Source organism: Cyrtonyx montezumae, unplaced genomic scaffold, assembly GCF_038088225.1.
Source record: "Cyrtonyx montezumae isolate F1298 unplaced genomic scaffold, pur_monq_1.0 scaffold_8, whole genome shotgun sequence".
Classification (NCBI taxonomy): Eukaryota; Metazoa; Chordata; class Aves; order Galliformes; family Odontophoridae; genus Cyrtonyx; species Cyrtonyx montezumae.
In genome coordinates, this window is record NW_027072089.1 from 109,435,573 (window position 1) to 109,453,153 (window position 17,581).

General features: G+C 34.9%; 1 protein-coding gene across 3 annotated transcripts in view; it reads left to right on the plus strand.

Annotated features, from left to right (window-relative positions):
• The window catches only part of TBC1D5 (TBC1 domain family member 5), a 370,590-nt gene that overhangs the window by 251,019 nt on the left and 101,990 nt on the right, over positions 1 to 17,581 (plus strand). For all 3 annotated transcript variants that reach the window (XM_065752695.1, XM_065752698.1, XM_065752696.1), the window contains one exon: positions 3,491 to 3,663. In XM_065752695.1, the coding sequence (XP_065608767.1) occupies positions 3,491 to 3,663 (173 nt within the window). The remainder of the gene's footprint in view (positions 1 to 3,490; positions 3,664 to 17,581) is intronic.

Sequence of the window (17,581 nt, forward strand, 5' to 3'; positions counted from 1 at the left end):
CAACAACAAAGCTGAGAGACACTTCTCTGAGCATAGCTTTTCAGAATTCAGTGTATTCAAACATATTTGTTCCAATTTCTGTCACAGAAGTGGTGAAGTCTGAGGTTGAATTTTGTTCCAGGAAATAACTAGGTCGGCTTGCAGATTTACAGTGCTTGTGTAGAAGGTGAAAGTTTACACTGCCCTTTCTAGTCCTTTTATGGCATATAAAATTAACAATACAGAGCACAAGGACTAATATCTAACTGCTTTTTCTTCTTTGCAAACGTGTATAATCTTTAATAATCCTTTCTTGTACGTATGCTTTTTACAATCATGACTTTGAGGATTGGCTACATAATAAAGTCTGAATCTTCACAAATGGAGCAATGAAAGCATGTGCTCTGAGATACGTGTTACATTTTATGTCCTCTAACAGTTGGTTCCATTACTCCCAATTGCCATTAGAGTTGCTTCTCCAGCTATGGCATTCCCTAGTGGTTAATGAGAGAAATCTGTCCACATTTTATACTTGTGCTATGTCCTAGCCTCTCTTTACAACTGTCACATTTGTTTCCTGAATGCAGGAATATTTAAGTTGTATTAATATCTAATACCAGATGTTACAATTCATGTTCTGTTAGGTAATGTTCTGTGGCAGGATTTGGTGATTTGTTCCTAATACTTAATCTAAAGTTTTCATTTGCATTTCACTGATACCCACATTTAAACTGTTAGAAGTGAATATGATGCTGTCCTGTAAACAGTATAGCAGATCTCTGAGCTGTCCTTCTTTTTGTCTTTTACTTGAACTGCATTCCTTCGGGATTCATAATGTATATTTAATGGTAGCAGTAGATGGCTCATCCTGTGTAAGATTTTCCAAGACTTAGAAGCCCACAAAAAGAGAACAAGTGTTTTGTCCCTTGTGGCAAGTTAATAAGTATTGAGTGTGGGCACAGATATCCACTCAGATTCTGAACTTTAGGAAGAGACTCTGCAAGTCAATTCCAGTTGAGCGTTTTCTTGTGTTAGTTGTATTAGTTTATTTGAGCGTCTTTCTGTTTGGGCACTCTTTCATACGTGTTTGATGTGATTTTTTGGAGCAATTTCAATTGACTACTTTTATCATTATTTTCTCAAACAAACTGTATAAGAGGAGCGTGACAAACTTCTCTTACAAACTCTAGTCATTCACCAGATACCATCACGGTGTGCCCTGAATCAGGAGGTACAGACAGTGCATTGATTATTGCCTGCAACTTCTGCCCACAGAGGTTGTCATGCTTTGAAGATTTCTGTTAACTGAGTTAATTTCAGGGGTGTTAATGAACTGCATTTTGATGGATACCATTTACTTACTCTGTGCTTTTAAAAATGGTAAGACATCATATATTATTTGGTGCTCTTAACCATGTTGGCAGTCGCAGTCAGCAGTGTGTCCGTGCTGAATTATGCACAAATGCTGCAAGGTACAAATAACTTCTGTTTTGTCACTCTTCCTTAGAAGAAAGTCTGCGTTAGTTTTGATAATCTGAATCTTTTGATGCTTTAGTCTGTCATAATTTTGTAAAGATGGCTATAAACCCACAGACAACTAATGCTGTAAAGACTGATCTAGGCAACTGCCTACTCTTTCTTTGAAAGATCTAATAGTTTGAAAGATTCTAACGTTGAGATTTCTAGATAAGAACTTACACCTATACAAATTTGAAAGTACAGACATTTTAGGTCATCATACTTCTGCGTGGTCAAGCTAAAGTTAGATTCAACTAGAATAAATCAAAATAATGTACACAACACAGATGGGTGTCAACTGATGGGACATTCACAGGATGAATACATACAGTTCCAGGCTTTTGTGATTAGTTTCAAAGATAAGCAGGTATGTTTATACAAAAAGTCACAGTAGACCGGCACTCTAGCGTCTGAACAAGAAAATAATAACCTCTAAGATGCTAGAAGTTTTATTTGAAATTTCTGTTTGGCAGAACATAAAAGGTTTTGAATTAAACAGTCCCATTTCAGTGACCTTTGTGTGACAGATTGTGAGGGAGCTTTGGTCAAGTGATTTGTTAGGGCACCTGAGTTGAATATCTTTTGCTACTACAATAGCGTTGCAAAACCACTGTACTGTAATAGACAGATTGGTTCCTTTGCTGAAATTGTCATAGCAAAGCAAAAATGACACAGATTTTAAGATACAATTTATAATTTATCAGATCCTTAAATAAAAACCTTTTACCTGAAATCATTGTTCAGCATCACACAGTATTTTCTGCAGTATAGAAATGGAATAATTAAGATCAAATATTTCAAGCAAAGGAGATCAACAAAAGCCTGTTTTTGTAGGCTTTTTGATAGAAATTATTAAATGTTAAGCACTTGAATATTAAACCATGTTATAAATAATTGTGAAATATGTGTACTGCTCTTCTTTCCTCTTAAAATGCTGATAGAGAACAGGATTGAAGAGGGGACTATAACCATAGGAAACAACCTTGGGGATAGTTTATACAACAGAAAAAAGCCTTTCTTTGTTATGGAGTGTTAGAAATAATGTACTCTTCACTGAAATGAACCAAGTGAATTAGTCTCTCAACATTCTAGCTATAATTAAATCTTCTTAAAATATTAACCCTTTGAACTTGATAATGTTTCTCTATCAATACAATGAGCAAAAGTACATAAAAATAAGAAAAATGAAGCTTTCAGTTCTGTGAGCCACGCTTACAAATTGAAACAAAGTCTTTTTAAAATCTCTTTGCTATTCCAATTTTCCTTTGTCTATAACTTTAGCATTGTTCCTAACAGGTTAATTTATCATTTCCCTTTACCCTATCTTTCTCTTGTAATGTGTGATTTGTTTTTTTCTTTCTCACCCTACTTTTTACGTTTCCTATTCAGGATGCTAATGCTCCAGTAGTTTTCTTTCTCTGTTTTTGTCTGCATGATTGTGGCATAGGACAACTTTCGAGTCCAGGCAGCTGTAATCTTGTGCTTAAGTTCATCTTAATGCTCTATTTCTTTTTGGTTTTAAAGATTTTAAAGCTGTTTATATATTGAAGTACAACCATATGATTTTCCAAGGAAAATCTGTTTAGAATGATTATTAAAGAATAAGTTAGTTGCTGTTTGGAATACAACTACTGTCCTCTGAGGGCATGTATTCTCTACAAAGTTTCTGCTCATCTGCATTTCTCTGGGCTGACAAGTACTGCTTGCATTAAAACTAATTATTCTAGCTGTCAACACTTTATCAGCATGTGAAACGTAAAGTATGTACGTAAATTTGACTTGGAGGGTAAGGGAGTGAAATGCCCAGGGAGGAGACACCCACAATAGGTGCCACAGAAGTGGTTACTTGAGATTTTTCTTTTCCTGAAGAAAAAGACAACTGATATTTTTATATTCATTTGGTTGCCAAAGATTGTAAGTCAACATATTTCTTTAACATAATTAAACAGTAAGGAATGTTCTTGTTTTATGTGTGTGTTTTCTGTGCCTACAGGAGAAAGATGTGATGATTACACCTATGCCTTTTGCAAGACCACAGGACTTAGGCCCATCTATTGCTATTGTAACTAAAGTAAACCAAATTCAGGATCAGCTGCTGAAGAAACATGATATTGAGCTGTACATGCATCTGAACCGTCTGGAAATTGCTCCACAGATTTATGGACTGTAAGTGTTTATATCACTTTACTTAATTCCTTCTAGTTTTATTTCATTGTTTAAGGATGATTTTGTCCTGAAGTTCAGAATTAGAGAAAAGAGTAAAAACTCTTAGAAAGAGAGTAAAAAGTACTTCTTAACTCTTAGACCTTATTTAACTGACAGCACTGCAGTAAATTAAACCACACTGATGTATTTGTGACAATGATATTTCCACTACAGATCAAGTCCTTTCAGTTAAGTATTGGAGGACTTGTCAAATATTCCCATTGCAGTTATGAAATACATACTGAATTGTGAATATTATCACATGTTCTACCTGTAGTTTTCTTGAAAGAAGGGGACACAAATAAGGGGAGAGGACAAAAATTACCAGCATTGAATAGTTTGCTTGCTTAATTTTGTCATCAATTCACTGTTAGGGAACTTTGCTCTACTGAAGTAATGGAGGTGGTGTCATGGGGCATGTTGAAAGTGGTGATAATAAAATCTCTGTATGTAATTAGCTCAGGTGGTCTTTGTTCCATTAAAGTGGCTCAGATCTGTTCAGCTAGCTTTGTCCTGTGTGACCCCATTCTAAGGGGGCTTCTTGGGTCAGGTGCAACCTAAGAGGTGGCTTTGTCTACATATGATTTCGGTGTTGCATCCAAACCATTTATGGCTACTTTTTTTTTTTTTTTTTTAAATGCAAAGCGTACAACTTGCATCAACTATGAGGCATTGTGGGTTGATGTGATTTTGAGAAATAATTTTGCCTTCATAGCCTGGAATTCTAGACATTCATTCATTTTGATCGTTCCTTAAAGGACAAGTTGTATTTATAGTTGCTGTGATAGAAATGTGAACTTGTACTTTCTCCAGCTTTTTACAGTGACTTAAAATTAACATTGAGTTTGCCTTAAATCACAGGAAAAAAAAAAAAAAAGGTCTTATGTAGGACTGAATTGTGAAATGTAATTGTGAATTACATTTAACAACTTGATAGAAAATGTGAAAAGGAAGAGAAAAGGAGTCTTATTGCAGAACATAACCACAATACTCAGAAATAAATTCTAATTTGATGTTATTATAAACTTAAATAATGCTGAGACATAATATGCCTTAAAGAGAAGAGTTGAACTACGGATTAGTCACAGACATATGAGAAACATAGGACAGCAAATGTAATTCTACAAAACTCACCTCAATGATTTTGATATCACTGGACTACAGAAGGAGGAAGAATAATCTAAAGAAACTCAAGGTATTAAAAGTACAAAGACAACAATTTATCTTATTGAAGTATTTTTTGCATAATGTAGGGTTTTGTGTTTTGTTAGCATCTTTGCTAGTCTGGAAGAGAATGCAGGCATTTCTGATAAACTTCAAGGATGGTAATGAGTAAGTGAGTGGTGTAAATACCTAGGAAAGGAAAAAGACAGTGTTTCTTTTTATCTGAAGGCTTATGAAAACACACAAAATAAGATAAACCTCAGAAATTTGCAAACATATTTTGGGGCAAGAGTAATTTGTACTGCAGATATTCACTTCGGTTGAATATTTTGCCTTTCAGTAAGAGAAATAATTGTTAGACTTTAGCTCAAAAACATGACATTACAATAGCAGAAGAACGATGCAGTCTGGTGTGGCATAAATAGAACTGAATCTGAATAAAGAAAATTACAGTTAAGGGAATGAATTATGAGAGAGAGCTTCAGGCTGACTATCAGGAAAGCCTTACTAACAGGAAACTGTTAGACTGTAAAATAATATTTCAAAATTAACAAAGGAAAAACCATCAGAATATTTTTAACAGAAGCTTTTGAGAAGCTCTCTGAAGTAAATAGTATTGTAAAGAATAAATCTGTGTTGGCAAAAAAAGGAAAGTAGGTTGCAAGTGAGTTTAGGTTACATCCTTCTCTGATTTCTGATTTAATATAGAGTACAGGAGGAAAAAAAAAAGAGCAAGGAACTTGATTGTGTTGAATTATTTGCACCTTTAATGATGTCTAAGCTCTTCAGAATAATAATTCCCAGTAGTGAAATAGCTGTCAGAATCAGATGCTGGATGTTTTCTTGTATTCAATGTTTCTGAAACTGTTAAAAGTATTTCTTAAACATAATAGATCATTATTAATCACTGAATGTAACCCAAGTGCAGAATCTGTGTGAGGCTTTTATTGAAGCATATTGTTTTGCTGAAGTTTGTTGGATTTGCCAACAATGAATATTCATGTGTAATCCTTCAATCACTCCAAAAAAAAAAAAAAGAATACAGGATAGAAGGAAGACTTTAACTTCCTTCAAAAGATATTAATATGCTGCTGGAGAAGAGTATCATCACAAAAGGCTTTTATTCAGTGGCAGTCTGCCCTTGCCTGAGCAAGTTACACAGTCTACTTATTTTAAAATGTAGTCATTTCTACTTTGCGTCCTTTTATAATCTTTTGTGGTAAGATAGAAATTCTTGCTTACTCTTTCTACTTTAATGAAGTTGATTTTAACCTTTAATTTTCACAAGTAGTCATTTCCTTATCAAACAGTGTTGAGAATGATTCTGCTGGGACATCAGGTACCCCAGGCTGTTCTGTAATTCCATGTTCAGAAATGGTCCTTTAAAATAAATTGTAGTTACCTACTTCTTGAAAATATGCTCACTTGATTACCAGAGCAATTTTAACAGACTTTTCCGTACTTGGGGTATGAATCATTAAATATCATTACTGTCCAGTGGTGCAAAGGTTTTATGCCATTTTTATGGTCAATACATATTACAGTGTTTATTAGATCAGCTAGTCCTCTGTATACCATGATGTCATTAGCTGTGGTTTAGAAGGAAGGGCTGAGTAGCCTGAGTCTATTCATCCTGGGGAAAAGAAGACTGAGAGGTGATCTGATAAATGGTTAAGACCTGTCTGACCACCTGCCAGTGCAACCTATTGTGGGGTATTTGCTTTAGCAGGGAGTTGGAGTCAAAAGACTCAATGATCTCTTAAGGTTCCTTCCAACCCCTGTGATTCTATGAAATGAGGGCTTCTTTTCTCTGGTATCTTGCTGTTTTGTCATTTTTTATCTCATGAGAATGGATTGCTTTATCTTCTAGAAGGCAGCATTGAGCAGGCTTCACATTACCTAGCTAATTCATTTCATTGCTAAGCAGAAAGAGAACTCTGATAGGTCTAGTAAAGTGTATTAGTGCCCTGGCTATGTAATATTTTTGTTCGCTGGTGATGAGAGGTGATGTTACATGCAGTAGCCTTAAGACAGGAATTTTTGTAAGCAGAAATTGTGTGAGACAGCAGATTCATTCACTTGCAGTCATCCACTGCATGGCCCAGTGATAATTATTCAGCTGCTATTAATATCAGCTAAAATTGAACTAGCAATACAGAGATAAAGGCTTTTGTCCTATCATTCTTCAGTCTTCTCTATTTGCCATAGGGTTTTTTGACCGTAAGATAATGTTTTGTAGAATAACATTGTTTAATGTTCCTGTATCACTGCAAATTGCATGCAGTCTAACCAAACTATAATAACTATCTAATCACATCAAATTTTCTACTTTGTAAAGTACGAGAATAGTTTGAAAGTGAAATTGAATTGATTACATTAACAGCTCATTGACACGCTTCCTGATAATAAACTTTTCTCTAAATAAAAACAAAAAAAAAAAATGAAGTTGAACAAAAAGATTAGATACTCTTAAAGGCTGACTATTTGAATGTTTAGTTTAATTACGAAATTAGATGAGTTAGAAAAGATTAATGTTCTAGATTATATGGTATTCTAATGTTAATTTCTTTGACCCTTACTTCTAATTCATGTTAAAGTACAAAATAATTATTGCAAAACCATTCTGCAGCTTCTGCAGTGGCCGGCGTTTGCAGTGACAAATTAAGCAGGTCACCTTCTCAGAACAAGATGAAACAAAGGTTGAAAAAGTCTTCATATGTGTGTATTTTAGGAAATTTTCCTCCATTCACAATAATTGGTAGTGGAGAATTTCATTTAAAAGATTAATCAATAGGGAGAGCCCCTCATAATATCATTATAACTATTTTATTTACTGAGAGTTTCGAAGTGAATTATATTCATATTACATCAAATGAAATTCTCATAGAACTGCATGTCATAAGTACAACCAGATCATGTAAATGTATATGATGTGGTGGTAAAGAAAGAACACACACAACAGTAATGACAAGGCATAAATATAAAGCACTTTATTTAAGGACAGAATTACCTGATGGCATAAACTTACTAGCTTCTGCATCATAACTCTGACGGCAGATTATATGCCAATGTTGTAATGGTTAAGCAAACTCTTTCTAAGCACATATTCATCAAACAAAAAAGCACTTGCGGAAGTGAGTGTAAATATTTCATGATAGCTTAATCTCAGTACAAAAGAGGCCTTCTCAGAACATTCAGTGCCAATGACTTTGCCTCCCACTGCCACACTACTTTCTGATGATCAATCAGGTAGTTGTACTGCGTGCTGCACTTTGAGATGCAGTTTCAGTCCTTTAGGCTGATACCGCAATTATACTTCAGGAAGAAAACTGTCTCATGAAGCAAAGGAATAAAAAAAATGAAGAGAAGGTTACAAACCAAGTCACAAGGTACATTTGAAGCTAGTGTTAGAAAGGTTATGTTACAGCAAAGTCAACAGCAGATGTGCTGCTCCACTATTACTATTCTTAGTTGCTTTGCTGTGAGCACTGCTGTGGGGCGTCCACCTGTTTTAGTTTCTCTCCCATGCCATTACGGTACCAGGCAGTATTCTTTTCTGTAACCGTATTGATCTCTGGAGGGAGAATTTACAGGATTTAACCAATTCAGCAAAGAGGCATAAATCATATTCATTCTATCCAGGAAAAAAAAAACAAAAACTATCACCACTCATCAGAATAATGAAAAATCTTCACGAAGAAGAGGTTGATTTAGTTGAATTACCTGTCATTCAAAAAAAAAGCTTTGCAGGTCATAAAGGATGCGTGGATTTGTTTTGGACTTCAACACACTTCAGGCAGAAAAAAAATAAATAAATAAAGGAAAAAATGAAATAATATATGGCACGACCAAAACCAATTCCAGTTCCTCTGTATTTTTCAGTCCAGTGTCATCAATTAATTGGACAGCAATTACAATGAAACCAACTTTAATCTACTGTGCCTGTAGTAAGAGAACCACCAAAATCTGGCTTTGCTATGCCTTGCTATTAAAATAAATGAATATTTTAGTATCCAGCAATGGCTAAGACTAAGTAAATACAAAGTGTTGATGTTAGTAAATAATTCCCTTTAAATTATGGGAAATTAATTGGGAAATTAATGTCAGTTAATGATATTTCTGGTTGGTTCCAGTTCTTATGTAGGTCACTCTGAAAGTAATGCCTCCTATTTATTTTCATGGAAGCAACAACAGATACAAAGAGGACAATAACACTAGTTAACAGAGCGAATTCTCAGCTGTACAGCACTGCTTTTCAACATAGTCACCACCATTAACTGCATTTTTGCCAGTGATGAACAAGAGCCTGCATGCTGTGCTCATAAAAATCTGTGTAACTATCTGGAACATTCAGCAAGCATCAATGAATGTCAGTGGGTGCCATTATTCCTTCATCAAGGAATTCAGTTACACACCTTTGCTTCATCTGCACTTCCATGTCAGGTGCCATTTTGTCATAGTGCCTCTCTTCTACCATCTGTCTCACAGCAACAAATTGTAACGGAATATTGGCAGGAAGGTTCGACCTCTATTGCAGACTACCAACATCCACCTCTGACATCATGGACCAATATAATAAAACAGGAGGCATTACTTTCGGAGCAGTTCTCATATATTTTCTTTTTTAATTGAAGCATTGCACATAACAAGGATTTCAATGTCATATATGTCCTAATATGTCTATCGGTATAATGTTTGAAAGGGTTTAACGTCAGATGGAAAGGCTTTTCTAAGAAAGATTACACTCCGCTGTTGATTCCACAAATTAAAAAAAGATGAAGTCTACTATTAGGATTTTTATCTTGTGTAGTGAAATAAGTTTTGTGAGAAGAAAACTCTAAGATGAAAATGAAGTGACAGGGAAAGACAAATCTGAAGCTATTTTAGAGCATTGCAATATATTTTCATGGAGACAGGAGTTGCCTCACCTGTTGTTGATGTGTGAATTGTGTTGCAATGGTTTACTAACTCTCAAAGGGTTTACTCTATGCAAGTAAATTTTGGGCAATTCTTGAAGTGTCAGTATAGGTGTCTCACTTTCAGGAAACAAGGGAACGATACATACCTCTAGGAGTTGCTTTTCTTGTGCTTTAAATGTGACTACTTAGATTTTGTCCTCTAACATGATAGATAGCTGTTGCTCATTGCTAAGTTTCCCCAGGAAGCTTTCTGGTTTGTTGATTGAAATATTTTTGTCATTATTTTTTGTATCGCTTGCCTTTTCCATTCCTGTTGAATATTAGGTTGAAAATTATAGTGATCCTTTTTCCCCAGTCTCACAAGAAGTACTGTAGATTTTCTTTAGACTTAAGATTTTAATATATATATAATGTGAATGCCCACTCTATAAACAGAATGAGGGATTGGCTGAGATGTCAAAAGTGTTGATCTGAGTTTTAGTCTCCTGCCACCTAATTATGTGGTGAGAGGATAATGAATAGTACTGGATGGCTGTGAGGATAGAATGCAGATTTGTCATTATGTTGTTCCTTGATGCAGGTGATGTGCTTCTCACATGAAGCATGGGGAATTGTCTTTATCTGGGAAAGAAGCAAACAAGGAGGTCTCCATTTTTACTTTCATCACACACCCATTAAAAAATCTGGTCACGTATAATGTAAATAGGCTTACAGACCAGTGGATTTGAATAGAGTAAGTATCTTCTGATGCCTGTAAAAAAATCATGAGAAATATATAGAGGTGTTTCAAAGTCTGCCTTTGTCTTTTTTTAGTCAGTAGCTGTAAAGCAGAAATTTCAGGTGCCCTGTATCAAGTATGGACTTCTCCTTTGCTTTCCTTATACCTAAATCACATCAGCAATTCAAGTTAATCAGTGCTGTTTAATTTAGTGCATCATTTTGTTTCTTTCAAGGACACAAATCTTGGAGGTAATGCAACAGAGGTTAAGTAGCTGTTGCAGGAAACAATTACCTCAAGCATATGCCTAGAAATGGTATTGAGCTAACATGGCCATGTTAACGTGGTATTAGCAGGGAAAATACAGCAGTTTGGGCTGTGTCCTGTGGATAATTCATGGTTTGATTTACCAGTGCTTCATTCTCACTGCTAATTCATAACTCTTCAATCTGATTCAAGTTAGTATGGACATGCATGCATACATTACTAGCACACCCTTTATTTTCCTGTGAGGATATAATATTGCTGTTGATAATAAAGTAATGAATGGAATGATGTGCCCTGTACAGGAAGGGAAGGTCATCCTCTCATCAGTCTCTAAGATAAAAGCCAATACTCAAGGATCTTGATAAACTAAAGACTAATGCCCAAAGAAAAGAGTTGTACAAGGATGAGCTTCTACTAGAATACAGAGAAAAGCCTTATCAACAGTAATGACAAGACACTGTAAACACAACTTGGCGACATTTTTAAACTGTAAAATTTAAAAACTATACTTTGTTCTTTAAGCACAGCTAGGATCAAATGGATGGTGCAGATAAGAGGAATTTTAATACAAATCTTTCAACAGCTGAGCATGAAATACTTACGTGCACGACATAGGCCTGTTGGAAGCACAGGAGGTAGATTTCATTTGAAAAAAGAAACATCTGAATACTTGGTTTTTATTCCATGTTAGAACATACTAAGCCGTTTTTTATTTTCATGAAAGAGTGAGGAGAGGGATGAAAGGGAACTGCATTTGAGAAAAAAGTGATAGGAAACTGCCTGGAGATATGGGATGACTACTTCATGGACAGCATGGTCTTCAATATATCTCCTTTGACCTAGGAGGGCATGTTGGTATGCAAGCACTTCTTAGTCACTTCCATCTGAGTCCTTAGTTTTAATGGAAATTATATCCTGAAAGCACAATGAAAATGTTATCAAAAATTAATGAAACAGTAATTTTGTAGTAATATAGCCAGTCTGCATTTTCTCTAGAAGCGTGTGTTTGCCAAATGGAATGCAGATAACCTGGAAGGGGGAGGGAGGAAAGGCTATACAATGTCAGCAATTAAGAATGCTGTTTTTCTGCCTTTTGTCCTCACTAAAGTAGTAGCTTGCCAGCAGAACGAGTCAGTCTTTTTCTTCTGCCTGTGATCTGAGAATAGTTCATGACCAGTGATTTCTATCCCTATGGATAATTTTTTTCTCCCTCCAGTCTAACCAAATATACATTCTGAGGAGAGGGATTTTAATTAAAAAAGGTGAGGGGGATGGGAGGAATTCTATATGGAATCTATGTAACATGGATTTTTTATTCTAGTCTTCTCTGACATATTTATTTTACTGAGAGTTCTTGAGTTGGATAAACATGTCAGTGTTGGAAATGCATTCAATCTAAAAAGGTCCTGCTCTGAAAATAATACCATAAGCTGTACTAAACTCTAAAATGAGCAAGCTCAATAGTAGTTCTCCATGACCTTGTGAATCTCTTTCCAACATCTGCTTTAGTTGTAGAAGCTTTAGCAATTTAAAAACAAGAAAAAACTTGCTCCAAATTCCTGCCAGCCTTGAGTATCTTTTAAGGTTCCAATGTGTTTTTGAGCAAGAATTTTTAAACGCATGCTATGAAATATTAAAGCAGGCCAACTATATCTGAAGAATAAAATCCATTAACACAGGTTACAGGAACAGGTATCAGGAGTAGTGCTGTTAATTAGGGAGCACAATGTTGTATAACTTTTGCATGTTATATGAGTTCACAGCCCTTACTCTAGGTGAAGGATCAGAAATGATGTTTGGTAAAATTTCTAAAAATAATGTTATGTTACCATACTAACACCATGAAGATAATCACAGTATTTCATCACATCACATACTGAATATGATAGCATGAGGCCTTAAATGGCTGAGTTATACAACTTAGCATGAAGATCCCAAAATTTTTGCAGAAAGAGGAAATCTGTGCACAACACTGCAGTATAAAAGAACAAAAGCAAACAAGAGCAGGCACTGGTTTCAAACACATTTTTAAGTCAATGAATCATATTTGAATTTTTACTAAAATCAAGGGTGCTACTCTTCTATTTTCTTTCTCTGAAAAGACTCTTAAAATATCATTTGCAGCTTGATATTAACTTCTTATGATATCTTCCTTGAATTTCCAGAGAGTATTGTTTATAAGGAATGAAGCCAGTTGCTATACCTAGGCCTTATTATTCAGCATTGGAAGTATTGAAAACAGTACAATAAATCTTCACAGATTTCATAGTAGCAATCCTATATAAGGTCAGGAAAATACCAACACTACCTTGGGAAGCACACAAAAGAGCATCTCTTTTCATAGGCCTTTCACTGGCATCTGTAATTTTATTTATCTGCTTTTCTTTATTCTCATCACTTTATTTGAAACTAGGACTATGTTAGTGTGCTTTCTGTGATCAGCTTTGTATAAATATTTTTGTTCTTGAAATCTGACATGTCTAGTAGTGATCTTTGAATGCAGCGCAAGCACAATACTTTGTTATTGAGAAGAGTGAGAGGGAAAAGAGATTTATTATCATATTTGTTGTCATTTAAGTTTATAATTGAACAGAACACAATATAATATCTATTCTGTATAGTGCAGTACGATGAAATCCCCCATGCTCTTGCTTACTGTTACTCCTACCAATAAAATTACCTGGTTTGATTAGCAGAGGATGAGACACCTACAAAAATAATTTGATACCTCAAGTAAATCTGTACACACACCTACATGTGTATTGTATCAGCAGAATAACTGTAATATTCTGTATGTTGCTAAATATTTTTACAGTACTTAAATCTAAATTTCAGACAGCTAAATACAGTCATTAGTTATTTACAACTTACATCAAAAAACACTATGTGAGCTGTTAGATTTTATGCTCAGGCCTTCTGGTTTATTCCCAATCTCCAAACAAGTACATGCAGTAATGCAATGCAAAATTGACAGTATTTAGTAGAAGTATATGGAATAACTCAAATCATGCCTTTTTTCCCATTGTCTTTCTTATCTATGACGAAAATCACAGGAGTAATCAGACAACAGAAGAGAAGAATTCCCACAGTTTGTAACACTGCAGCATACTTAATACACAGAAACATTAATGAGGACACGTGTACATATATAGACTGAACAGAAGAAATGACAATGTGATCTGTGATCTTAGCAATTCTACGTATTAGTATTAATGGTTTGATGTGTTACATATATTGAAAACTTATTTAAAATAATTGAAATATGTCATTTTCTTTTTTTTTTTTCAATAAATTGTAGTTTAAAAAAACACCTTTTTTAATAGTAATCACATATCCAGCCAAAGTAGTTAGCAGTACATCTTGCTTTACTGTACATCTGAGCTCTGTGAATTTCCCAATGAAATAGGTCCTCTGATTTATCTTCTCTCTAAACTACTTCTTACATTATGACTGTGCTGCAGTCTTTGATATTCCCTGTGACATCATGAGACAGCTGTGTTACATTGTGTTTAAGCAGTACTAAACCTTTAAACTTTAAACGAATATTTTTCTTCTTGGAGGTATAAATAGAATATGTAATAAGCATCTGTGGGATATGCAATTAATGTCACTTGTGAGGAGAAGCCTTCATGATGCACTTGGGTTTTGGCATTCTTAAATTATGAGCTCTTTACTACACTCATGGGATAAATTCCATATCCCCCAGATGCTTATTATGTATCTTCCATGCCCCTTAATTCCTATTAGCTGGATTAGGAGTTGTTGTGATGCTGAGGTTTATGGTAATTTAACTGGAGTGTTTCTTGGTGATCAATAAATAAATTTCAGAAGTTTAGTAATTTTTATTTTCTAGCAATTCTGAAGTGTATAGATGTAACAATTTACATAAGATGCTAGTTAGATGTACTAAAAACTTTGGTCAGCTGTGCACGTTAGTGTATCCATTACCTAATTTAAAAAAAGAAACAAAAAACATGCCAATATATAAAAGTTAAAGATTTCAATAGGAAAGAATGAGCTGAAGTGTAAGGTTTCGGGGGTAACCAAGATGGTATTTCCAAAAATCTTGCAAAAAACAGTTTGCCTAGAGAATAAATATTTTGTTGCTCAATGATGATATTATTAATGTTCTAGTCACAATCATTATCTGGAGAGTTTGTCAAACTGGTACAGAATGGCCTAGATTAGTTATCAACTCAAGAGCAACTAAGATTTTTAAAAGACTCAATAAAGTCCAGTGATTAATTGTTATATATTCTGATTCATGCCTATCCCATTTTATCTAATTTAATAAAAGTCTAAAATGATGATTAATCCTTTCACACCAGCAGTTGCTGGTACATCCATTACATGTCCAATCTGAATTCCTCTGCCAAGGAGTTAACTACTATTTTGAACTTGGTGTGAAAAATATCATTATAAATTTCATTAACCTGATCATCAAATTTAAAAAAGTCAACTCGTAAAATCCATTACTACATATCATGCATCGAAGATTAAAAACTGGTCCTCAGTGGGTAGGAATAGCCAGGATTTAATTCCCATAGCATATGTTTAAAGTGCTCATATGACATTATTGTATCTGTAATTATCAGAATTTTATGTTTATTAACCCAAGTGAATTAAGAATCTTGTTTTGAGTAAAATTTAGCATGCATGCTAAATTGACCATTTATTCTGAGCAAATCAATGTATATGTATTTACAACAAATTAAAGATATTTGTTTAGGATATTGTAATAATTTTAGCATTTTGAGAATTATGTTCCTGTAATTTTTCCTTCTTAGATGAAATAATTTACTTCTTCAGTGTTTCCAGTTGGCTATCTTGGTGTAGCTTCCTATGCCTGACATCAATTTAAATCTTCAGAGAGAAACTTGAAATATTTCATGTTTACACTACATCTCAACTACAAATAAGTATTCATCTTTGATTAGATGTTGTGGGTTTTTTTTTTTCCAAATATGTAATATAGCACTGTTCGTCACTGCTGCTTGGCCCTCTCTGAGAGCAACTTCTCTATGCCGTGCATTAAATATGCCCAAGGAGAGAAACAGGAACAAAAAATAACACCTATCTGGAGGTCTGAGTAGGTTGGTTAATAGAAGGGTATGATAGAAATTCAGTTAACGCATGAAAGATATGTTACCTGAGTTAAACAGTTTAGAAAAAAGCTAACAGTAAAAATAGGAGAATGTTATGAAAGCCTTCATACATTGCACCTGTGACCTAGATGCAAATTCTTTCAAGAATAACCCACTGCAAATTTCAGTTCACCAGTATAATTCAAATTCGCTTATATTCGTAGCATTGTAACCCCTCGATTTTGACCAATGCAAAGCACTTTTTAAAATATGGTTGGACTTCCCAGTCTTGTTCCACCTAGGAGTTCTGTAGGGATCTCAGATGTTCTTCCCACACAGGCTGTCTCCTTTCTATAAGAGGTAGTTGAATGTTGGCCATGGTGCCTCCACAGGCAGACCCTGTTGCTGCTTGGGCCGTTCTGCAGCTGTCTGGGGAGCACCACACTGCCTGTGGAGGGGAACACAATCATCCTTGGGGAGAAACAAAACTAATGGCAGTTGTTTTTTTCCAGTTTGCCAACTCATTTTGATAGGAAACAGTCACTGAAAGGAAAATGCTTGTAAAATACCATATGTAATATAATGCAGAAGGAAAGTAGGAGTTATATAGTCGGGACACAAAGCCTTTAAGCAGCTGTTTAAAAACTGTTTTTTAACACACAGCTACAAAATACGATCTCTCACTTGACAATAGGGATAAAAGTCACCTGATTTGCTCATCACCAAGTCTATCTTATATATATTTATATCTATTATATAACAGGTGCCTTTGCTGAACCAACTCTGGACTCTGCTGTCTCTACTGGGCGCAGATGTAACTTCTGTTACAACTGTCACTGCACACTGCAGGAAGTCATGCAGCTTTACTGCTTGGTGTAGTTTCACCTTACACATCTTTTTATGACCTCTCGCAGTTGTGCCTTTTTCACTTGCTCTCTGGAAAGGAGGAATGAACCTCTTCTCATCCCCAACGTATCTGCCGGATGAAACACCTTCTTCTTTTTACAGATAACTAGTATCACATCAGCTGCTGATCTCAGCAGTAGATAAGTGTTTCAGAACAGCCAGGAGACTCATGAGAGATCTTTTTTACATGTTTGGATTTGGGAGTGTTGGATTTGGAAACATATATTTGTGCATTTCTCTTGGCATAAAGAGTGGAGAGTGCCCAGATGATTTTTTTCTTGGATGAACCAAAACTTCTTTCTAAGATTCACCTTTAAATCAAAAAAGATTGTCCATTGTAAAATCCTTGCCTTTACAACCTTGTTGATTGAGTTATCTTTGATCTATTTTTTGATGTTATCTTTGATCTGAATTATCTTTTGATCTATTAAATGCCAAGCTTAGAGAAGCTCTTTCTTCTAACAAATGTTTTAAATGTCTGCAGTACCTCACATAAACTCCACCACCCTGAGTAAAAAAATATTCTACATAGAGGTTGCAGGTAAATGGATACAAAGGAGTAGTATCTCCCAAGATTTCATGACTGTGTACTCTGTGGACTTGAATAACGCCCAGCAATGTTTCGTAGGATCCTAAAAGATTTTGTAACTTGTTGAAGTGTTTGAACATTACAGAAGATTACTTTCTAAGCTTTTTAGAGGAGTTAATTATCACATCTGGGAAAAGAAGAGCAGCGCTACATTTCCTTAGGAGAGATGTCAGAGGTTAAAGTTAAGGTTACTGATAAAGAGAAATCAAGATTTATTTTACTTTGGTTTTAG